Source organism: Carassius gibelio, chromosome B24 (genome assembly GCF_023724105.1).
Source record: "Carassius gibelio isolate Cgi1373 ecotype wild population from Czech Republic chromosome B24, carGib1.2-hapl.c, whole genome shotgun sequence".
NCBI lineage: Eukaryota > Metazoa > Chordata > Actinopteri > Cypriniformes > Cyprinidae > Carassius > Carassius gibelio.
The window spans coordinates 12,108,562-12,133,220 of NC_068419.1; the positions used below are offsets into that span (position 1 = coordinate 12,108,562).

At 34.7% G+C, this 24,659-nt stretch overlaps 1 protein-coding gene across 1 annotated transcript; it reads right to left on the reverse strand.

Moving 5' to 3' along the window:
• Nucleotides 1–252: 252 nt before the first annotated feature.
• Nucleotides 253–23,851, reverse strand: LOC128013105 (polycystic kidney disease 1 like 1). Its single transcript, XM_052595818.1, has 54 exons — nt 23,614–23,851; nt 23,401–23,503; nt 22,369–22,517; nt 21,453–21,611; nt 21,175–21,372; nt 20,901–21,069; nt 20,449–20,688; nt 20,096–20,228; nt 19,791–19,994; nt 18,785–18,966; nt 18,503–18,706; nt 18,209–18,372; nt 17,550–17,954; nt 16,779–16,853; nt 16,588–16,653; nt 16,317–16,490; nt 16,141–16,218; nt 15,879–16,021; nt 15,673–15,793; nt 15,453–15,576; nt 15,175–15,367; nt 14,689–14,745; nt 14,382–14,600; nt 13,377–13,622; nt 13,186–13,302; nt 12,946–13,097; nt 12,768–12,868; nt 11,437–11,632; nt 11,167–11,250; nt 10,866–11,073; nt 10,680–10,786; nt 10,371–10,587; nt 8,996–9,169; nt 8,756–8,875; nt 8,540–8,610; nt 8,357–8,501; nt 8,121–8,277; nt 7,053–7,185; nt 6,856–6,940; nt 6,570–6,731; nt 6,355–6,473; nt 6,154–6,267; nt 5,954–6,077; nt 5,773–5,856; nt 5,529–5,653; nt 5,200–5,434; nt 4,771–4,872; nt 4,502–4,642; nt 2,846–2,980; nt 2,519–2,731; nt 2,179–2,340; nt 1,912–2,079; nt 1,164–1,246; nt 253–1,058 (listed from the first exon to the last, which is right to left on the reverse strand). Exons 1-54 carry the CDS (start codon nt 23,825–23,827, stop codon nt 617–619), a joined length of 8,496 nt encoding a protein of 2,831 aa, XP_052451778.1. The 5' UTR covers nt 23,828–23,851; the 3' UTR covers nt 253–616.
• Nucleotides 23,852–24,659: the final 808 nt, after the last annotated feature.

Consider the following 24,659-nt stretch of genomic DNA (forward strand, 5'->3'; position numbering starts at 1 on the left):
TAGAGCAAGGACTCGACCAATCATCGGTCGCCACTCAAGCCCGCAGTTCATGCACGTTCAAAACCACAATTGGGTGGTCTGTCGTGTGCTGTTAGCTGATTGGACGATTAGTGAAAGAGATAAGACGAGATCCAGGAAGTGTAGCTAGGAGCAAGTTGCTTTTACGATTGAAGTTTTTTTTTTTTTTTTGTGGTTAATAGGTTAAGATATGACATACATTCACAGGTACCTGCATTAGGAAAGCATGGGTGAAGTAGTATGGCAAATGAGAAAAAGCTTTATTTATTAAAATAGTTTTTGGCAAAGGAATATTTAATTTTTAGTTGCAAAATAACAGAAGGGGCCAACCTCATACATTTTCACACAAACGCAAATAATACCCCAAATGAGTATTTTGAAACTGCTATATATAAAAAAAGTCTAATTTGTCAAGCATGTTAAGACATGTCCTATTAATATTTCAGTAACTTCATGCTAATTAAATATCACGTTTGAGGTTATTTAATCAGATCAAATAGGTTTTTAAACTAATGTTAAGGACCATTCTAAAAACCATTCCAGAGGGAATGTGGCTAGAAAATCTAATTCTCTTCTGGAATGAAACAGTATTTTTGTATTACATACATTGTTCAATGAACCCTGGAATAATTGTTTGCCCTTGTACAGAATTGTCCATTCCCTCAATGGAAGATGTAGTAAACACATGTGAGTCTCCAGCTCGCTTGCCATGTGCTGTATGATGACCCATGTTCACTTTGCAAGCTGATGAGGCTAGAAGAGTGTGCCTTCTCGTCTTTTGACTCATGATCTGTGTATTGATAGCAAAGTTATGCTCATCTGCCAACCTGCTTGGATCAGGCAGCATTGATGATTTAATGTACACTTTGTCCTTCCATTCAGCTGGAGCACAATGGGTCTGCTTGCTTGAAGAAAGAATTTGGGCCTGTCCAGTCCCTTCTGACTCTCTGATCGGATCTTTGAGGGAGTTTCTGAAACTGTCCTCCTGCATTCTTCCTCTGCTTTGTAAGTACTGAGACATTCTGTGTTCAAGTGGTGATCTTTAAGTAAAACAAGTAGCACATTAAAATGAAAGACTTTCACATTAATTCATATTGCATCTCCACTCTACTGTATTTGAAATTTGACATAGAAAACAAGTCTACCTGTGAGTGTTTTCCTTATATGAGGCACTGCTGATATTTAGGTATCCTAAGTGTTTTTTACGCAGTCCATCAAAAAGTACACTCTAAACAAAACATGTAGATGCAATTGTTGCAATTATACATACAATGAAAGAAAATTAATAGAGATTAAAGTAACATTTTGTTGAAAATGTAGTCCCCTTCAGGCCATCCAAGATATAGAACAGTTTTTTTTTTTTATCTGAACAGATTTGGAGAAACTTTGGCCAGTACCAATGGCTTAAAGTTAAAATGCCTTGAATTTTTTTCACTTCACAAGCTATTAATAGATAGACTTGGCATATGGCATGTGGTTTACTTATGGATTATTGTGATGATTTTATCAGCCGGTTGGACACTTATCCTGATGGCACCCATTCACTGCAGAGGATCCATTGGTGATCAAGTGATGTAATGCTAAATCACTCCAAATCTATTCTGATGAAGAAACAAACTGAACTACATCTTGGTTGGCTTGAGGGTGAGTACATTTTCAAACAAGTTTTCATATTGGGTGAACTATTCTTTTAATATAATATACATTTTATTAGATAACCTTTTTCACTTTAATCACTGGTGCTTCAGACATCATTACTAATACTGACATATTATTCAGATACATTACTAATACTGTATAAATATAGCAAAATACATGCATAAATTGCATAAATATGTGCTTGTACAATACAATTTGAATAACTTGAGTTCTGTGCAAAAGGGAAACAATCACCTCTGAGTCTGAGCTATAAACATGCCCAGAAAGCGGCACAGAGAAATTAGTCTGGGTTTCAAATAGATTTTCTTTTGCCGGCAGGGTGTTGTGGAGACTGTCTGACATAGTGTAGAGATGAAACAACAGTTCATCCATGACATCCTCAAACTCTGCTATGTAAACCCTCTGTGAAAACAAAAGCAGATTTGTCCTTAAATGAATTCAAATGATGCAGTCAAGAGTATTTCTATATGTAATCTGTCTAAATGATTACAGACTACTTACATTAGCATGGACACGATGGTTAATTGACTTGTGACTGGCTTTGCCAATAATGAGTAAAGCCTTGTCTTTGACATAAGACATCAGCTCAAAGACAGTCAGTAAATGTTTTCTTTTTTTAGTTTTCTTTCTTTGTTTCACAAAAAAGGTAAGGGTGGCAATTACCTGAAAAAAAAAATCAAAAGAGATTAATCATGCCATCCAGTCTAGGAGGTATAGTTATTTAATACACCCTTTTTCATTAATAAAAGTTACCCTTTAAACTATATATGAGATATACAGTAACTGCACTTAAAAATACACTGTTCATTAATCATTAATATTATGATATTCCAATACATACCGTAGCATTAAATGGAATCATAGTGCAGAATATAGCTCCAAAATAAACTGTTGTTGGGACTTGGGATTGGAGGTAAAGGTCACCAAAGTTTCTCACGCAAAAGAAACGAGTGAAGAGCAAAAGAGCAGATTTAGTGATACTGTTAAACTGGAGTGAATGAAAGATCAAGTTACGGAGACCGGAGAGGGCCACTGCGACAATAACACCAGGTGCCTAAATAGAAATAAAGATAGGTAAATTAATGGAAGTACCCTTTGGTAACATTAATGGGCTGCACTGATTTCAACATACTGTATTACATAGATGTTATGTAAATCAATAGGCTACCAGTATCCAAAGCAGGTTGGAGAAGATCAGCTTCCAAGTACACACAGCTGCTGCCATTGTTTTGTTTAGCCGTAGAAAAGACACACATTTCAGTAGAAGCAAATTTACCACAACCCCAAGGAGAGATTGAGAAAGCTGTTGATGAAATACGTTCATGATTTTAAATTCAGAAAGCAGGCAGGAAGTCTGAACAAATTTGTACTTTTATATTTGTCCATTTTTGAACTCCTGAAAAGTTAATTTACACATTGACATGTCATATATATATATATATATATATATATATATATATATATATATATATATATATATATATATATATATATACACACACACACACACACACACATTCACCTAAAGGATTATTAGGAACACCTGTTCAATTTCTCATTAATACAATTATCTAATCAACCAATCACATGGCAGTTACTTCAATGCATTTAGGGGTGTAGTCCTGGTCAAGAAAATCTCCTGAACTCCAAACTAAATGTCAGAATGGGAAATAAAGGTGATTTAAGCAATTTTGAGCATGGCCTGGTTGTTGGTGCCAGACGGGCCAGTCTGAGTATTTCACAATCTGCTCAGTAACTGGGATTTTCACGCACAACCATTTCTAGGTTATACACAGAATGGTGTGAGAAGGGAAAAACATCCAGTATGCGGCAGTCCTGTGGGCGAAAATGCCTTGTTGATGCTAGAGGTCAGAGGAGAATGGGCCGACTGATTCAAGCTGATAGAAGAGCAACTTTGACTGAAATAACCACTCGTTACAACCGAGGTATGCAGCAAAGCATTTGTGAAGCCACAACTCGCACAACCTTGAAGCGGATGGGCTACAACAGCAGAAGACCCCACCGGGTACCAGTCATCTCCACTAAAAATAGGAAAAAGAGGCTACAATTTACACGAGCTCACAAAAATTGGATAGTTGAAGACTGGAAAAATGTTGCCTGGTCTGATGAGTCTCGATTTCTGTTGAGACATTCAGATGGTAGAGTCAGAATTTGACGTAAACAGAATGAGAACATGGATCCATCATGCCTTGCTACCACTGTGCAGGCTGGTGGTGGTGGTGTAATGGTGTGGGGGATGTTTTCTTGGCACACTTTTGGCCCCTTAGTGACAATTGGGCATCGTTTAAATGCCATGACCTACCTGAGCATTGTTTCTGACCATGTCCATCCCTTTATGACCACCATATACCCATCCTCTGATGGCTACTTCCAGGAGGATAATGCACCATGTCACAAAGCTTGAATCATTTCAAATTGGTTTCTTGAACATGACAATGAGTTAACTTTACTAAAATGGCCCCCACAGTCACAAGATCTCAACCCAATAGAGCATCTTTGGGATGTGGTGAAACGGGAGCTTCATGCCCTGGATGTGCATCCCACAAATCTCCATCAACTGCTAGATGCTATCCTACCAATATGGGCCAACATTTCTAAAGAATACTTTCAGCACCTTGTTGAATCAGTGCCACGTAGAATTAAGGCAGTTCTGAAGGCGAAAGGGGCCCAAACACAGTATTAGTATGGTGTTCCTAATAATCCTTTAGGTGATTGAGTGTGTTATATATATATATATATATGGGGGGATGATAGAAAATCCGATACAAGTAATGTCATAATGAAGTAAACTGCATTGTCCTACCTGCTCACAAAAGAAGATGGGGCTTAGATCAACAGGTAATTCAAAGTTCTCCTTCTGCAGGAAATCAATCTTCTCTGTTTTTAGCATAAAGATGTACACAGAGCAGATAAACCGCAAAAGACTGCAGATGAACACTGTCACCTATGTAAAGAAATAAATACAAATGTATTCAAATAATGTTAAATACAGTAAAGCAGATTACATTTCCTTAAAACTAAAACATAGCAGTGTAAAAATGTAGGCTATATCTAGAAAGAGTGCAATGTTACCTCAAGCCAGCTCCAGAGATTTCTCCAGTAAAGCCATTCTCTTTGAGTCATAACATATATTTGCCGATACATATGAAGCAGGGTGCATAAAAGGAAAAGAAGCTAGAAGTAAAAAGTGACAGAGAGGAAAAAGAAGTTAAATATATTTACAATCTAATACATTTAAACATATGTAAATAAACATAGATACAAATCTTGAAAAAGAAGTCAATGGCTACAGCAACTCTTTGGTTACCAACATTCATGAACTTCTCTTCTTTTGTGTTCAACAGATGAAACAAATGCATACAAGTTTGGAAGAACAGCGGGGAGAGTAAATGATGACAGAATTTTCATCTTTGGGTTAACTATCCCTTTAATGTTATCAGCTCAGCTACTGTGCTGTCATGCGTGATGATACATGTGTCTGGACTGTGATAAGATACTCACCTCACAGGTCATAACACTGTAGTCAAGGGCAGCTGGGAAATGGTAGAGTCTAGTGGACTGTGTGCTTGCTGAGGGCATCAGAGCTCCTGTTGAGGTTTGCTCTACTAGAATAGTGACGGCCGTGAAGAGGTTACTGGGCCCATTGTACAAGATAAACTGGACCATCACAATTTGGGTGAAAGGAGTCACCCAGCCAGTATCCAGAAGCTTTTTAATTGACTTGTTTGCTTTGGACCTATTTTTAGCAGTGCAACACATTCTTTACATATTGCACATAATATAAGAAACATAATATTGGATACATCAGATTAATCAGTGGTTTATCTGACCTTGTTCTTCCAAGGCTCACACTCTCGCCCTCATAACACCCAAGTTTCCCACAAAGTGAGTGTCTCTTTTCCACAGACTGGTTATCAGAGCATTTGATATTGTTTTCGCCCAATAAATTCAAGATCTGTGCATTGAGAAAAGAAATATTAGCCTGTCAAAAGTGTTGTGTGTGTTTGTACATTTAAAGTGTCTTCACAAGAAATTATTTTTATCACTGTAGAACAGTCAGTGTTGATGATTTACCTGGCATGACGAGTTATATGTGCTCTTGATCTTTTTTATAACTGGACTCCCAATTAGAGAAAAAGGACTGCTGAAATCTCCTGTCTGTTAAAGAAACACATAGTAAGCAATATCCTTTGCAAAGCCACTTAAATCTCGTTTAAAATAGCAACAGATGTCAACTAGATCATTCAGAATGTACTTCATTTTCTACTCTTTTCTCATGGCAGATGGCACTGTCATATAATCTCTCAAGGAAAGCGGTGGTTGTCCAGTTCCACCAATCGTCAAGTTTTTGGATGGAGTGAAATGAATTTTGCAGACCCCTGTTTATAAGAAAATATAGTTAGCAGTTGTAGTAATAATATAGGTTCATGTTATTTAAGAACGTCTGGTATTTACTTTGTGAAATGAGATTTAATAGCTTGATTCAAATGGTACTTGTTGTCATTGTCAGACTTTCCATAGGTCACGAACAGAACTGTCAACAGCATGATTAGGTGAAACGTCAAATCCCTGTTGAAGCAGAAATGTAGTTTTGAGAGTCAAATGTAAAAGGTTATACGAAAAAAGTAAGAACTGAGGCTGATCACATAATAAGACCTTGCGGTTTTGTGAAGGAGAGTCTGTTTCTTCATCTGGCCTCTCACACACTTCAGCTCTCTTGAATTTGGTGGCTGCACCAGACGCAAATACCTGGCTCTCTGACGGCCAGCAAGCATCTGCACATCAACATCATGCACAATAGATGCAAACTTGATTTCAGGTTTCTTAACTTCTCTGATGTAGATGAATCACTGTGATAGAAATGATTTTACCTTTTCAAAATGGGACTGCTGGTATTTGCTAACAAAGACATTCTCAAGTTTTTGGTGCTTGTGTCTCAGTAATTCAGTGACAGGCTCTTTTACACTTAGACTGTGGAACCAGTCGGGCTTCTTTCGAAGCAGCAGAGACACTGCGATAGCAGTTATGAGGATCTGTATGAGGAAATAAAATGAGCATATGTAAGTTTTTTGTTTTTATTTTAAGATCCAGGAAATGTGGGCCAAATATTAAACTGAAACCATATACGGATCTGTGTGTGGGATCAAGTTGATTTACCATCGCTGGATGCAGTACAAAGCCACAGCAGACAAGAGAAAAGAACACAGAATGAGCCCAAAGAAGAGTCTTTGTTCTGTCGAACCTGTGGGGTAACACATTTAAATCCTAATTTTCATATATTTGGGAAACAAATATTGTGCCTGAGTAATATTCAAGCTGCAACAGAATATAGTACTAACAAAAAGATCACTCACTTTACTCCAAGAGTTCCTGTGACGATGAAGCACGTCAGAGAAACAGACAAGCAGAGGCTCCAGCCCACATAATAACACCAGGATTGAAGACTTTGGATTCGACCACCACAAACCTGCCGGTTCTCTTGGATGCCTGAAAAAAGACATAGATCAGAGAAAAGAGATTTAAAAAAATGATCCTTTTCCATACTCTTCAGCCCAGGAGCTTAGGGTCAGTAAGGTTTTTAATTTACTTAAAATAATTCTCATTATACAATAAGGTCCCATTTGTAAAAAAAAAAAAAAAAAAAGATTAACTAAGAATGAGCAATACAATTGGTACAGTATTTATTATTTTTTAGTTTTTATTTATTAAACTGTTAATTGTCGGTTCATGTAAGCTTCGGCCCATTAAAAATATGAGCACATGCAAAGTTTTATTTATTTATTATTATATATATTTTATATTTTAAGATGATGTATAAATTATTTAGAAGTATTTTTCAATCTTAGTTTTCTTTAGTAATAAAGTTAACTGATGATAACAAATGGAACCTGAAGTGATACTGAAGTATCTTGTGCTCACTGTAAAAGCAGTAATATTGTTTGCTATATTAATGTATTTTAAAATGTAATTTATTCCTTCAGTGTAACATGATCCTTCAGAAATAATTCTAATTTGCTGACTGTGCTCAAGAAACATTTAAACGTAAACAACAGCTGTTCTGCTTTATATCTTTGTGGAAATCATTAATATCTACATTTACTTTTATTTATTTAGCTGACGCTTTTATCCAAAGCGACTTACAATTGCTATATATGTCAGAGGTCGCATGCCTCTGGAGCAACTAGAGGTTAAGTGTCTTGCTCAAGGACACATTGGTGTCAACCAGTGTATTCGAAACCAGGTCTCTCCGACCGATGGCATGCGTCACTGACCACAAACTTAATTTAAACAAACATATTGTTATTGTTAACTAAATAAACAATTATATTACAATAAGTATAATTGCTTTAAAAATATAAATACATAACCATATATCATTCTTACTATAAAATAAAAAAAAATTAACTAATGGATTTACAAACCTGCAGAGGTGTGTGATTTCAGATCAGACGTCTTCCACTTGCATTTGTCATGTGATCTGCTGTTGACATCAGACATGGGGTCTTCTACAATCTCTAAGATGGCATCAGGGTCCTCTTGCAGTTTTGACACAGACACTGAATCGGAGGTTTCCCAATCCTGAGCAACACACCATTTGCACTGTCTTTACTGAAATCATTTCAATGTCAGGCTTATTTAAATGAGCTGTACATTATACCTTGTACTCTGTTTTCCGTGATCCTTGAGTCCACTGGGAAACTGTATTCCAGGACAAATACGGTGCACAATCATTTATCAGAAGTGCATCGTGGTGATCTGTGAAACAGTCAAACCAATAGAAAGTGTTTTGAATAATGAGTAGACTGACACATGATAACAAAAGAGGAAAATGCATAAAAACATGCCTTCTACAGAGTAGACGTCAGACACCCTGACCTTATACTGCTCTCCGGACACACTACTGAATGTGGTCTAAAACAGATCAAATAACAGTAATACATAGGTACAATTACTAAATATTTCATAAATGATAAATACAAATTGTCTGAATGAATGCATGCAGTAGATTTAACATTTAACTGTGAAGCAAGGTTTCAGGCAGTCTGGGAATTCTGACCTTACTGACACGAAACACCAGGGACACCAGACCCCCCACCGGCAGCACAGCCAGAGCACTGCACAGGCCTGTTCTCATGGAAACCGGTGAAACATCAATAAGCCCCATCTCTGCAAAACACTGCCCGTTGATGTAGAGCAGAAAACAACAAAGACATGTCTCAATATTGTGCAAATGAACGTAAAAGCAACAAAATCACAACAGGATTTGTTGGCATGTATTGATTTCAGTGTTGAACACCTGTTCTTCCAAAAGATTTACAAGCACTGCGCTGACACACATGTAGCCCTGCAGGAGCAGCAGGCACACACTCCAACGCTGAGTGTGTGTGTGAGAGCTGAAAGACGGACGACTGTAGACAGACAGCCACGGGTGGAAGTCCTTCAGGTATTCTGTGAGTTTCAAATACAGGAACTTTTGCAGATACATACAAGGAAAAACACAAGATCTTTGTGTTAAATTGTATAACAGACATACTGCAAAAAATAATTATGCATGACATACTACATCATTCATTAATCTCTGTGTTTTTGTATTGTGCAGGCCAGTAGGGAATGCAAATGAAATCCTTTAAACCTTCCTTTTTTTTACCTTAATATTTTAAGAACAGGCTATAAAGAAGAAATAGAAGAAGAGGCAACAGCAAGCTGCAGTTATACGATCATAATACCATACCATAATAATATAGATATAAATAAAATATAAATAAGACTAAATGTTTGTTAAATATTATTACATTTTATAATAGCTGTGTTGTATTTTAATATATTTTAAAATGTAATTTATTCCTGATGCCAAAGCTCAATTTTCTGAAAAGTTGAATTGCTGCCTTAAAGATTTAAGCAATATTTAAGTAAAAATGGATAAATAAACCAAAATGTTGTTCTAACAAAATAAGTGCTAAGCAAATATACAAGTCAAAATAAATTGTATACGAAATGTATGAAACAATTGTATACATTTTTAAAAAATTGTTAGGTGAAACGTTCAAAAAAATGGCAGAAATCATTACTGAATGGATAAGCAAAGATGTTGTTGTAACAAATATCGCTAAAAACATTTTTAAAGAGTATTATTTAAATACATTTTAAATTAAAATTTAGCACTGTTGTCAAATTAAAAAGATTTGTCTTAGAAAAAAATTAATTCTGTTATTAAATCTCTCTTATGGTTTTCCAAACCTGACTTTCGTTGTTCTGCAGAACACACACACAAACAAATATATATATATATATATATATATATATATATATATATATATATATATATATATATATATATATATATATATATATATATATATATATATATATATATATATATATATATATATTGAAGAATGCTAACTAAACAGATTCAGTTCCCACTAGCTTCCATATATGGAAAGAAAAAATACAGTGGAAAAAAATAGAAACCGAAAATGTTTTCAACATTCTTTTAAAATATTTTCTGTGTCCAGCAGAAGAATGAAATGCATGCAGGTTTGGAATGACATGAGGGTGAGTAAATGACAATTTTTATTTTTGGGTGAACTATCCCTTTAAAGACACGGCACAGACACAAATCTACAGCCATATTCAACCAGCTGTAAATCACTAACAACATAAGTGTTCACCTGTTTAAATGTCAGGCTGTTTTCAGAAGCAACTAAACTCCTCGCCACCCTTCCATCTCCCTCATCCACTGCCAGCCAGCACTGGCCCAGGAAGAACCAGCAGGACCCCTGCACCAGGTCTCTGACCACCACATGCCTCAGATACCAGCTGGGAGATGAACCTCCATTATCATGCCAAAGATGCAGCTTCCATACTCGACCCAGACTCTCTGGGAAACTGAATGATAAAGATTAAATTATGAGAAATTATAGTTTAATATGAAACACATTCGTTAAAAAAAATGGTAAATGTGCAAAATGAGCATTTACCTGAGAATAAAGGTATTCCTTGAGTTGCATGTAAAGAGTTTGGAGTCAGAGCTGCTGAGTTCCCTGGTTTGAGAGACACCTTTATCTCCATACAGAACTATATGGACCTGCCAATGTATAAACAAAGATTCGGAAACTCATAACGATTTCACTTTCATTCTCATTTCCTGTGACTCTGATTAATACCTTTGCTGTCATTCTAGCTCTAGATCTCAGTCCTGTGTCTATGGTGACAGCATAAAGAAAGCGGTCTGAGGCATTATTTTCTGGTAGCAGAAATGAGTCTGTCATTTTTTGTACAGAAACATCAGCCTTCCTACAGATGACCAACACCACCACATAGAGAGCCAGGGATATTAGGGAAAAAATTATCAGTGTGAAGTTGGTTTCAGAGCTGTGAGGAAAAGAAGAAAATATCTGTAAGTGTGCGTTGGAAAGCAACCATATTCAACTTTGATAAATGTGGAGAGAGGCATTGCAGGTGTACTGGATAAACTGTGAAATATCTGCAGAGTTTAAGCTGCTCGTGATGTTCTCATGTGATACTGCAAATGATGCCAGGTGGTTGCAACTGAAAAAAAGGAAAAGTGGTTTTTATTAGTGCATGGTGTCAGAGCAAATTATTGATTATATTAAGAATTAATTTGAATATGTAAGACCCTGAAGCAATTACGAAAACATTTAGGGTAACCATACAAGATTAAAAAAATGACTATGGTTTACCACTAGGTGGAGCATTTATTGTGTAAATCTGTACCTGCAGTAGATCTGGTCTGCGGAATCTCCACCATGAGAAAAACAGCCACTGGGCTTCCACTCTTTCACACCATCCCAGGACAAACACTCCACGGACTCGATGCGAAGTGTGTAGTTCACAGCTCTGGCGATGTACTTGTTGCTAGGACTTTTACTGTAGTCTGCATTGAGAAGCCTCAGGTACACAGAACCAGCAGCTGGAGATAAAGAGGTCAAATTCATTAGTAACAATTGAACCATTTTTAAACACAATTTTAAACAAAATTTAACTTAATTAGTTAAACAATGTGTAAAAATAACATGATAAATATATAGAAGAAAAAAAAACATCTGAATATGAAGTATGTTAAACAATTACATTAATTAGATGTAATTTTAGGTTGTGCATAAAGGTCCAAAGAAATTTTATCTTAAGTAACTGTTATTTTGGTATATTTTGTACAGATTAAATTTAGCCATGGAACTGACGCATATTATATAAAAAAAAGAAAAAGAAACAATTAATTATGGTAAAATAAGATAAGGCTTCAGCTTTTGGTTTATATGTAAAATTATGTAGAATTATTAGATAATAGTGAGGACCAAAATATAAAATCTTAAAAATGATGATGATGTTGATAAAAGAATTAATGAGGTTCATACTTCATGATAAAAAAAAATAAAAAAGTATATTTATAAATAATTCAATTATATATATTTAAATAATATATTCTATTAACACTATAAATTAAAATATGTTATGTTAATGAATATAAACTATATTTTATATATTATATAAATTCATATAAATATCTCTCTTTATATCTATCATTATTATAATATAAGAATATAAAAAAGATGTTTATATATAATTAAATTATATATATTTATATTTATTTAATATAATGCACTAATACTATAAATTAAAATGTTAATTAATATAAAATATATATTATCTATTTTAGACACATTTATATTTATATCTATCTTTATTTTATATATATATCATTATGTTAGTATTATATATTAAAAATGAGTCTGTGCATATATACAGTGTGTGTGTGTTTATTATATATATATATATATATATATATATATATATATATATATATATATATATATATATATATATATATAGATAGATAGATAGATAGATAGATAGATAGATATAATACGTGTGTATGTATGTTTTGTGTATATATATATATATATATATATATATATATGTGTGTGTGTGTGTGTGTGTGTTAGTGTGTATATTATTTATTATTTTATATCATGTTTTATTTTCATTTTTGTAAAATATTTGAATGTATGGGGAAACAATGCATGGACTAAAATATTTCACCAAACCATGTAAATAGGATTGAGGGAGGAAGATGTGAGCCGTCTGTCCTTTCCAGAGATATAGGTTCTGTTTGTTGTATAGATTAGGTGTTGGCTGCTCATACATCCTGTAAAAAGATGTTATAGTTAATATTCAGGATGTCTAAAACACTGAAGACCATCCCAGAAATGCAGCGGTGTCCACCTGAGCAGCAACAGAATGGGAAAGGGGCGTTCAGCCGGCCTGTTAAACTGCACAGTGACCTGAAGTGCTCTCTGAAGGCTCGGTGACGTGATGTTGAACTGATGAGAGTTGACCTGACCGCGCAGAAGAGTGAACCGTGTGTGTGGACTCTGCTGGAGCAAAGATAAACACAAATCAGAGTAAACAAGTAGAGCAAAACAACTCGACATCAAAAGCGATCAAGCAGTAGAAAGTATCTACATTGGTCTCCTCTTTCCTCTGAAATTCAATCGTAACTGGTGTGGACAGACGTCGGACTCTGATTTCCTTCCTGGTGGTGCAGTTGTAGAGCCGAATTTCCGCCGTCTCTCCACTGAGCTGTAATGTTGCATTAAATTAGAATGTAATTTGCTCCACATTTTTTCAAACTCAGCCATGCATTTCTAGTGTACCTGCACGTGTCTGGACCAGCGGTATGGGCTCTGCCTGTACACTGTGAGCCAGGTGATGACGCAGGGCTTGTGCTGGCTGTTTCTGCTCCATTGCTGAAATTGCATCTCCAGAAAGTCAGTGAAGTGGAACGCAGTGAGGCCAAATGTTTTCACCGCAGAATGAGACCGCTCATCCTTCCAGGCTAACACTTCCATGAACGTGGTGTTCACGTTGTACTGCCAGACACTGCTGGACAGCAAACACTCCTACGATCAAAATGTACACGTTTAATAGCACAGAATGTCAGGAGGCATCTGTTTATATCAAAATAAGACTGCAATATCTCAAATAAAGACTAAAATACATTAACAAAAGTTGATTTAAATGTCATAAAGGAGTATTTGAAATGTATCACTGAACTTAAAATTTGAAAAGGAGTAGAAAAATATGTTGAAATATTCGATTTAATGAAAGAACGGGTTCACGAATAAGCTTTTTCTCACTAAATGTGTAATATTCTGTCACTTTTTGCTTGTATGGTACCCACAGATGTAGCAGAAAATGTCTGGTTCATGTTTGCATTTTCTTCTGTCACTGGCCATAATTCTAACATTTTAATCAGAAGCAGGCATAAAATAATGTCTTCAGAATCATTCATAAAAACTGGGTTAGGAATTAAACAAATAGTTGTAACCTGGCTCCGTGGAAGATATGAATCAGCTTTTCTGGCGATTAAGGAATAATACAAGACTTCTTCAACTTACAAATGGTTGGTGAATAGAAAAAATGATGCTAGAATACAATACTATTTTTTGAATCCGCATCCCAAAATTACATTGAATTTTATTCAGCTAATATAATGCTGAAATGAACTGATCACGAGATGCATTGTGACCTGGACAATCTGAAGGACTTCTTTAATAAAACTTTTCTGCTGATTTTAACTTCTCTAACAGAAAAGATATCAGCAGGGCATGTTAATGTCATGTGATTTTGTAAACTAACATAAGAGATGCTTCTCTTACCAGTACTAAATCAGTGATGGTGTAGAGCACTTTGTTTGTGAGCTGGTGTCCTGGTCTGGAGGAGAGCACTGGAGCCTCCAGCACAGCAGACAGGAGAGTTACCAGTGCTTGCACCATCCCAGTGTCCACAATATGACCTGCTGGAGGCTTGGACTCACGTGAGAGGGATGAGATGTCCTCAACATGCTGAATTACTTGTTTGGCACTGTAAAATGTCACCTAAATCAGATATAAGATGAAATTGAAATTAAATGTAAGTTTTTTTTATATACATAAAATATTCCATAATATTCTGGGTTATACTTACTTGACTGGAGACTCTTATCAGATCGGTAAGCCTGTAAATTATTTCATATAAAATTCCCTAAAAAATAAACAATAAAAAAATTACTATGAGTTATTACAGTTACTAAAACCATTAAAAAAAAAAGTAAATCATAAACTCATAAAATAAACTAACTAAAAAAAATTATAATATATATTATTTTATATATGTAAAACACTTCACTGTCAGCTAGCTGCCAAGACAACATTTCTCATTTTTGTTTAGTTTAACTTGTACTAAATTAGTACTAAATAAGCTTTAAAAAAATAAAAATAAAAAAAGACAAAATCACACAAAATAATAACTAAAAAGTTGAAAAAGTGAAAACAAAATTCAAAATCCTGATTCAAAATATTAGCAAAAATTATAATAAATATCAAATATGCTAAAATAATACATGGTTAAAAGTCTTTTTAAATATTGTTTTCATAACAAATGTAAAACACAGTGGCGTTGTCTGTTTAAGACCTGCTCAGTGCTGGGCAGCTGACAGACAGCTGTAATGATGGAAGTGCGTGTGAGCGTCAGAAGCTCGACAGAAGAATCTGTGTCCAGACTCAAGCGGTTCAGCGCCGCTGTCAAAAGAGAGATGTAGTTGATGATGTCTCTGCTGCTTCCGATCTTACTCAGACCCGTTAGGTTACCCACTCCATACATGTACCTGGAAAAAAAGAATAAAAGTCCATTAAACACATCAGACAAAGACGTGAGAATTTATTTCCTGCTTTATTCCATCGTGTCCGCACAGTTCTTGATCAGGAGTGAGCCGAGAGGATGAGTTTCTCTGAAAGCTTGGAAGAACAGGCACTTTCACAGGACATGGTTCGGTCGTCGCTCCAAATCTGTTCTTTATTTCTATAAAGATTGTGACTGGGGGGAAAAAAAAAGAAGAGGATTTCTGTGATAAGATATAGCTTGTTCGTGTGAGATCACAATCAAGTCTGCTTCATTGTTAAATCGTTGTACCTTTGTAATCATCATTAGGATCTCCACTGGGAAGACTAAAGTAATGTTGGAAATCCCTGCCTTCGTAAAGGAGTGTCCTGGGACTGTTGCCCACTCTGAAACTGTATTCATACAAGAGATCCTGAACACAGAAACACAATTACATCAAGATCAGATCAAAGAACATGGAAAATATGAATGAAATGAGCATAAGGCAAAATGTAGACCTCTCTTCCAGAGGAGCAGAAGATGCTGAAGTATGTGTGAATTTCATAGCCTGTGCTGGGCTGCACTTGGCAGCTCATTCCTTCGGGAACAGCTTGAGTTCGGAAGAACAGCTGGCTTTTCCCTTGCAGCCGCTCCTCGGAAACTGACAAGGAGGAGAAAAGTACAATTAACATTAAGAACACAAAAAACTTCATGCCTTATTTATTTGTTGGTAATTTTCATTTGTGAATTGAATTAGTTTTTAGCATTTCCAAAACTCACTTGCAGACACTTCAAGCAAATAAAGACTCTTTGGTTTAAGCATGAAGGGTTTAAATGTGACAAACGGAGAGGATAATCCTAAATGGAAAGAGAGGGCAACCAAAGGTTTTTTTTACAGTCTGTATGTAAAATGAGTGATTAGGAATGTTTATGTAATTCAGTCTGGTGAGATGTACCTGTGAGAGAGTAAGACTCAAACACAGAGGGATGGATGAGCTGTCTGTGCAGATCTAGCAGGGTCTTCTCAAACAGCGCCGGGTCATGCAGGCTGGGGTCCACCAGATTATCACCCTCATCCTCATAAGAGTGAGGGAATGATACGTTCCAACTAAAGCCCAATGAATTGGTCCCTTGCACACACACACACACAAGACACAGTTAAATCCACTACAACATTAGTAATTAGATCATTATTGTTTTTTTTATGGAGAACATAAAAATATGTACCAATAGGTCTGCCAACTGGGACACCAGGATCAGCCTCTTCAATTCCAAAATTATAGTAATCATACTCTATAAACAGCACCAGAAATGTAATGAGCGACATGCTTATTCAGTATACTGTTTGTTTTCTTATAATTAAATTCTTCGTTTCAGAATATATAGTCAGGAGGTGTGTTTACTTGAATGTGAAATACCTGGCAGGGAGAGATGATCGCCTGATATCGACTCCTGATAAACGTCTGTGTAAATCATGTCCTCAGGATGAAAATCTGCAAATGTAGCTCACAAAGTCAGTATTTTATTTGTTTTTATTAGATTTTATTGCAGTTAGCATTTCTAATTTAACTACAAATAACTTAAACTAAATAAACTAAAACTTATAAAAACTATACTGACATATTTAAAACAACAAGTTACACAACAAAGATTTTACTTTAAAATTAAAGAATTTGTTTTAATTAAATTCAATAAAAATTTTTTTAATTCAAAATATAAACAAAAACCATTGTGGTGGTGTATCAAAGATACGAAAATAATGTTGGAGTTCAAATTAATTTTAAATATTCCTTAATTTTATGTTTTGCTTTTATTTTATTTTATTGCAGCCCAGGAGCTGCAAGATTATAACTGACTAAAATTATTATTATTATTATTATTATTACTAATAAGTTGACATAATGCTCTCATTGTGATAGATATATTATCTAAAATATATTTTCCTCCACAATTTGCATTTTGCCCTTCAACTGTTTTTCCCATTTTGTCTAGAAACAACAACCACCAGGGGGCGTCTAAACTCATATTTTAATCGAAAACATCAACCATCAATGCTGTACAGAGCTAAAATTGTTTTAAAACATAAAGACAAAAGCTTTATTATTATAGTTAGTCCTATTTGAGTTTTAAAAATGTTATATTAATTCACATGATTCTGACTTTAATTCACTCTCACCACAGTATCTTACCTGAGGTCATATCTGTCAGTGAAACCTTATCTGAGGCTGGGAAAGACCCCTGATACTGCCACTGACTCCCGGAGGACTCTGTTTCCCCGGGGAAGGATGGAAGGAAGGGGAGGTGTGCAGATATGATAGTCGGAGATTCTGCATGGTGGTTTGTGTTTGTGCTGGGGTTTTCAATCAGAGTGTCTACACTAATATCATGGTGTTTTCTATGTATTACTGAAGTCTGAGTATCTTGTGTAACCTGGGCTGTAATATCATCAGATAAAAGATAAGGAGCCAGAGATACTGGAACGGAAGGCTCAGTAAAATGGGCTGGAGTGTAGGGTGTCACAGCAGGCTGGGAGAAATGTAAGCTCTCCTCCATTTTGGAGGGCAAACCGAGATCCATACTGCTGCAGAAGGGAACTGAGAGAAAGAGCAAGAGCAATCCATTTCTCATTGATCCAAAAGCACAAACTCAACAACTGACTTGTTAAATATTAGAGGTTTACTTTCTGAAAAATAAAGGTTCCCAAAGGGTGTTTTCAGGGTGATTGCAGAAAAGATAATGTTTTCCCTTATAAGATCAGTTAAAGGTTTTAGGTTTTATTGATGTTAAATGTTCCAAATGGAACCATCAGTGCCAATAAAGGTGTATTTCTGCATGGCTGTGTACTTACTTTCTGGTACAGCTTTGCTCGAGGAATTAACCAGGTAAAGTTTCCAATAATATCTCACATCTTTTGCATTAACACCACAAGCATCACAGAGAGCAGAAACAGAAAACTGCTCATTCCAGTTCACTGAATTTTCACGGAAATGTTTACAAGACATCTGAATGTTGCTGAAGAGAATAAAAAAAATATTTTTTTATTAAACATGTGATATATGATATACTTCGCGCCACTATATTGTGTCTATTGCATGTGTATTTTTTAAAACCATGTCATTTTAGTTATCTACTTAAATCCCACCTGACAGGTTTTGATGTTACAGTGATGAACATCTCAGACGAGGAAGATCGATGGCCACTGTACACGGTCAGAGTAAATTTTAGCAGATCAAAATCAGGTTTCAAGGAAAGAGCGGGAAATGTCAGTACTGCTGAAGTGGTCACGATGTTCCTGTTGAAACAGCTGCTCTCTTCTGTGTTCACTGGCTTGCACGACCAGCTGTAACTAAAACAGAAACAAGAAAACAGATGTGATTTAAGTCAAAATGACAGGAATGGATCAATGAATGGATCACTGTTGTACCTTATAGTATTATTAGGGTAATCTGGGTCATGTGATTTTCGTCCATCAAGAGTGACGATGGTGCGGCTCTGACGATTGAGGAAAATATTTGTGGCTTCGCTGATGACACTGACAGGACGACTGGGAACCACTTCAATTAAGACACTGTAGTTGCTGTACACCACACTACCGCTTACTTGGACCTTAAACAAAACTTGTGTTAGAATTTCCTCATGTAAATATGTCTATTAAAATGTAGAGCAGTTAGGCTGAAAATGTAAGTAAGCAGATATCTTAACCAGCTATCTGATCTGACTCTTGAAATTCATGTTGTGGTGCAACCTAAGGTTATTATTTAATAACATAAGAATATATTTTGGTATACATTTGGATATATACTGTAGTTGTTAGTGAGTCAGTAAGATTTTAACGAAATTAATATTTTTATTCAGCAAAGATTGCATTAAATTGATCAAAACATAAATAAATATCCAATAATTGCTTTTGAATCCTAAAAAATAAAAATACAAAAATAAAATAATAATAATAATAATAATAATAATAATAATAATAATAATAATAATAATAATAATAATAATAATAAATAAATAAATAAATATTATATATATTTGTTTTTTTTCAGGATTCAATAAAAATATTAATTTCTTTATATTAATCTTATATATATATATATATATATTTGTGTAGAAACCACATGCTGATGCTGAATATTTAGAATATCACTGCACATCACAAAAAAAAAGATATAGCATTTTTTAAAACATATTAAAAATAGAAAGCTGTCATTTTAAATTGCAATAACATTTCTTACTATTTTTATTCAAATAAATGCAGCACTTGCAAACAACCCCAAACTTACAGCACAGAAAAGTGCTGTAATATATAAATAAATATAAATATTTGAATATATTTCAATTACAGCAGATATTGAAATGTTACCATATCAGGTACTTTTTAGATTATCTGACAGAGCACTCAAAACAGTGAAGTGACAAAAAGACATTACCTTTGCTATAGCTTTATATGTTCCATAATGAAGGAGGTATTTTGGAAGATCAATATACTGCTGTCGCCTGTCTATGTGTGGGAAGAGCAGTTGTCGTCCGCTCATATCATATATAGTCCATCTATACAGCAGGCCTCTGGAAACATTGCACTGAATCTGTGCCTCAAACGTTACAGCAAGATGGATAGTTTGATACCGCCACACCTGAAAGTATGCAAGCAAAAGTGACTTATATACAGTACATAGATAATTTTTTGTTAAAGGTGTCTCCAGAGTGTAGTTGTAGCGATGTAGACAACTTGTACCTGTATTTTATTTGGGCCCATATTTTTCACGGGAGGAGGCTGACATAATTCTTCAACGACAAAGATGTGTCCTGTTAAAGAGGCTGAGCTCACCAGGTTGGAAATAATAACTTCTACTATGTATTCTCCAGTTCTATAGAAAAAATAAATACAAATTATGTACAATAAATAAAGAAAATGTAACAAAAATAAAAAAATAAATAAACAATCAGATTCATAAGTGATCAACACTTATGACTGAGGACAAGATTTTGGTGGAAATTACTTACAAATGTATATATAAAAAATTATAATAAAAACAAATAAAGATAAATAATTAGTAAACAATGCAGCCAGGAGAATGCTTGTTTTACCTGTTGTAGACATGATGCTCAGTGCTTGATCCGTCTCGTTCTGTCCCATCACCAAAATTCCAGACGTACGAGACATCAGTCCCTGCGCTGATCCGGCAGGTGAAGTTCACAGAGCTGTGCGATAAAACTGAGGGACTATACAGAAGCCTGTTGGGCTGCACAGCTCTCTGAATCACCAGCGGATAAACATCTGAGCTGATGGATGTGAGACCATTAGACACGCTGACAGTGACACTGTATCTGCAAATACAGACAGGAAAATAAAGAAATAAATAGACAGGTCTCTAAAGATAAAACTCTAAAAACTTGTATCAGTGACTACACAGTCAAATTTAGATTAGAATTATAACTAAATGATAAATAAATTAAATCTTGATAGGTAAAGTATTGATTCAGTAAAACATTATATTTCATCTGTATGAAGTTTGTGAATGGTAGGTATGAAAAAGTACATGTCTGGTAAGCGATATCTCTTTTTGTAGATTCTGGATGTTGTTTTTATTTCTGCTCCATCCCCAAATCTCCAATGAAAGTCTAGAGGATCGGGCTCTTCTGTAACTGCTACGAATTGAATGTCGGTTTCTGATGCATATGCCCGTTTGTCAGAAAAGATCCAAACAGCTGGAAAACACAGCACACATACAGAGCGGAAAAGTATAAAAGCGATGATACAGTGAGTTTGTACAGCTGAGCAGCTTTTCTTTATGAATGCATGGGACCTCACACCTTGCTTGTGACTGTCTATGGATTCTGTTGAGGCTTTACCCTGCTGCTTGTCCTCTGCATCTGTGGGCAGCGGGGCACAAGATGGGATATCCTGATCTCTCTTGGACAACATGAGATTCAAGTACTCAGTCCCAAAGGGACATGCTCTAATCTTCCAGCCGGCAGAATGAGTGTAGATACTGTTCGTCACGGTCACATCTAAAAATACAAAGACATATGGTGGTCACAAAAGCTGTTTTATTCTTCCTGTATATTTGTTGTTTTGCAGCTAAACATACTTAAACAGTACACTCCAGCAGCATGTAATATCACATCTATGTAACAGGTGAAGTATCCGTCGGCCATAACAGATATATTATGCAGACCCTGAGGACCAGAGTTCCCTCGAAATGTTATGAGATCCATAGAAAAGTTTTCTTTGCTCTGATTTAGTATGCCTGGAACAAGAACATATACAAGGGATCACATTGCATTGCTTATCCATAGATAATGTTTTGAGAAAAGGATATTGTAAAATATATATTCCTCATATATTAACAATCAAAAAAAATTATGTATATGAATTATGTATTATGTATTTAAGAATAAAGTATTGTTTTTATATATTAAAATATTAAATAAAATTATATATAATATAACGAAACATTTTGCAATATATTGACTTATAGTAATGTATGTAATTTTATATTCAATAATACACTTTAGACGTACACATGGTTTTAAAATGGTACTGTGTGTATTAATAGATTTAATATCTATGTGCAATATATGTACACAATTATGAGGAATATACACACACACACTGTTGTCAAGACTTTAACAAGAAATGTAAATTTGTTTTCAGTTAAAAAATAAAAATCCTCTATACTACTATACATATTTTCATATAAGAAATGTGTGACTATGCAAAAGTGAGATAAAAGTTGGGTTCTTTATTGCTATATAATTATATGTGTATCAATATATAGCCAAACATGATCCATGCATATATTGCAGAATACTTAAAAATCTAAGTAAATTTTGTAATTATATGAAAATGTATTATTTAATATATTGCATTATATTTATATTTCCATTTGTTTTTCATAAGCGCCTTTAATGTCCAATTCAATTGAATACATTTAGTTAGAAACCCAATCAAATTACAAGCAAGTTACATTACACAAGGGTTGCTATGGCAAGGCTGACAATAACCTGAGACTTCCAGGAGGAGGGGCTTCCCAATCTGCACCCTGTCAATCAAAGCAGCAACAGTGGCATCATGAACAGAAGGCCCTCTGCTGCTGTGCACTGCCAAGCAGCCCGTCTCATTCCCAGAAGGGACATACTCAGAGGAGAAGCATCTGTAGGCAAATAAAAACCAGACCTTCTTCCCAATACAAAACATTCAAACACAGAAACTTATCTGCAGGTCTTGAATCAATGAGTGAGCAGTTAAACTCACAAATGCATAATCAAAAAGTATGCATAAATCTGTATGGTAAACTCATGCTGACATGCATTGTAAACATTGTCCCGAGAAGATTTTTTTTTTCTCGGATGGTCGAAACTATATTGTGAAAATAAAACTATTTGGAATATATTTTGTGTTAAACTAGTTAAAGAGAGAGGAATACCACACCACAGTGATTGTTTACTTCTGATTATAGTTTTGCCTTAAATTCTTCCACTGTTATTTAAAAATAAAAAGATAATAGTATTCTTGACTTTACAGACACATGACTTAACAAATAACATTTTAAGAAATCATGTTCACAATATGCAAGGGAATAAATTTATTGTTGCATGTATAATGAATGCCCATTAAACAGAACATTTTACTTCCATCTTTAAATGTAATAAATTAATAATTTATTGTATTTTAAAAGCATGTAAGCATTTTAGATTTTTAGATTGTAGGTTTTTGTTTTCTTTTTAATATTTCTGTTTTATTTTATAGTTTGTAATGATCTTTGTTTAATTTAAATGTAAAAACTGAATAATTGTATTGAGCTGTTATATTGTCTGCACTTCCATTTTTTTTTTTTTTTTTTTTTTTGTGAAAAGTACAAATACTTAAAATCATATTTTTTGACTTGAGTAAAAATCTATTTGTATATTATTTAGATGTACAATATTTTTTTTGTTTTATTATTCACAATTTTAGGTTACCTAAAAAAAAAACATTTTACAGTGTAATTTCATTTGTGATGCAGATAAAAATGTAGTAGAAAAATAAGCTCTTACCCTTCACTGAAACACAGCTTGGAACATAAGGGAAGCTCAGTTTCCTGATATTGGAGGAAGTCCAGTGAGCTATAGTTCCTGAATCCAAAGTACCACTGAACAGCTGTAAAAAGTTTCCTGATATTATACACAAATCTTAATGTTTACCAAAATTATTTATATTTATTTATATAGGCCTTATTTGTGACGTGCTGTTTCAGAGTTGCTACATACCATATCCTGAGTTTCCCTTGACAAGTCTGACAGCAAAAATGAGTGACAAAATGAAACAAAATACAAACCGACATAAAAGAAACATCGTAACAATCTGAATGTCTCTCGTCACTAGTGCGAATGATTTCTTTGTCTGTTGTCGCAGTGAACAGGTGAACAGGAGGCGTGACTTTTTGATTGACAGCTGCATTTCCAAACGATTGATTGTATTCATATGAGTTCAGTCAAGAATCAATACGGCAAAAAATAATAAATAAAAAAATTATGTAGGCCTATCTATGACTGTATCGTATGCCATTATAATTTTTTTTTTTACTTTTTATTTTTCATTTTTTTTTAATTCTTAAACATTCTGGTCGGCACATGTATTAGACATCAGAAAGTAATAAGTGCAATTATAGGCTACTTCTATTGAGAAGTCATTATGATTGCTGGAACTTAATCACGAATCAATTGAACAGTTTTTGTTAAAATCCTCTGTTTGTGTGCCCGAGTGCCGACTATTAAGCTCCCATATCATACTTTTCTAACTTTGATTCGCTGTATAAAAGTCCTGTAAGGGTTTTCACAAGTATCCTACGCTTAACACCTTCAAACTGCAAATTCGGCGACTTTTCACTCGTGCAAAGAACAATGACTGCAAGTTTCACACAGGATAAACAACGCCTGTATGACACATTTCGTGACTGTATTCAAACAGGAAACCGAATAGAAAGAAGACAACGAAACAAACCACTAATTAAATATTCCAAAATACTCCAAAACATATAGCCTATGTTCATGCATATAGTCATTAGAAACTGATGAAGATAGTATTCGAAACACAACGACACATTAGCTTATCAACAAAATGCAGCATGCTTCTCTAAATCCACAGCAATTGGTAAAATAGTCTACTTGGATATCGTTATGCATTATAAGATTACATTTTGTGCTTTGTGGTCTGTTTCATAGAGAAAAACCTGACTGTTTCCGTAGCTTAATGCATTCTTGTTAAGACAGAAGATGTGAGAAAATCTCAGGTGATAGCATGGATGCCTGTGTGT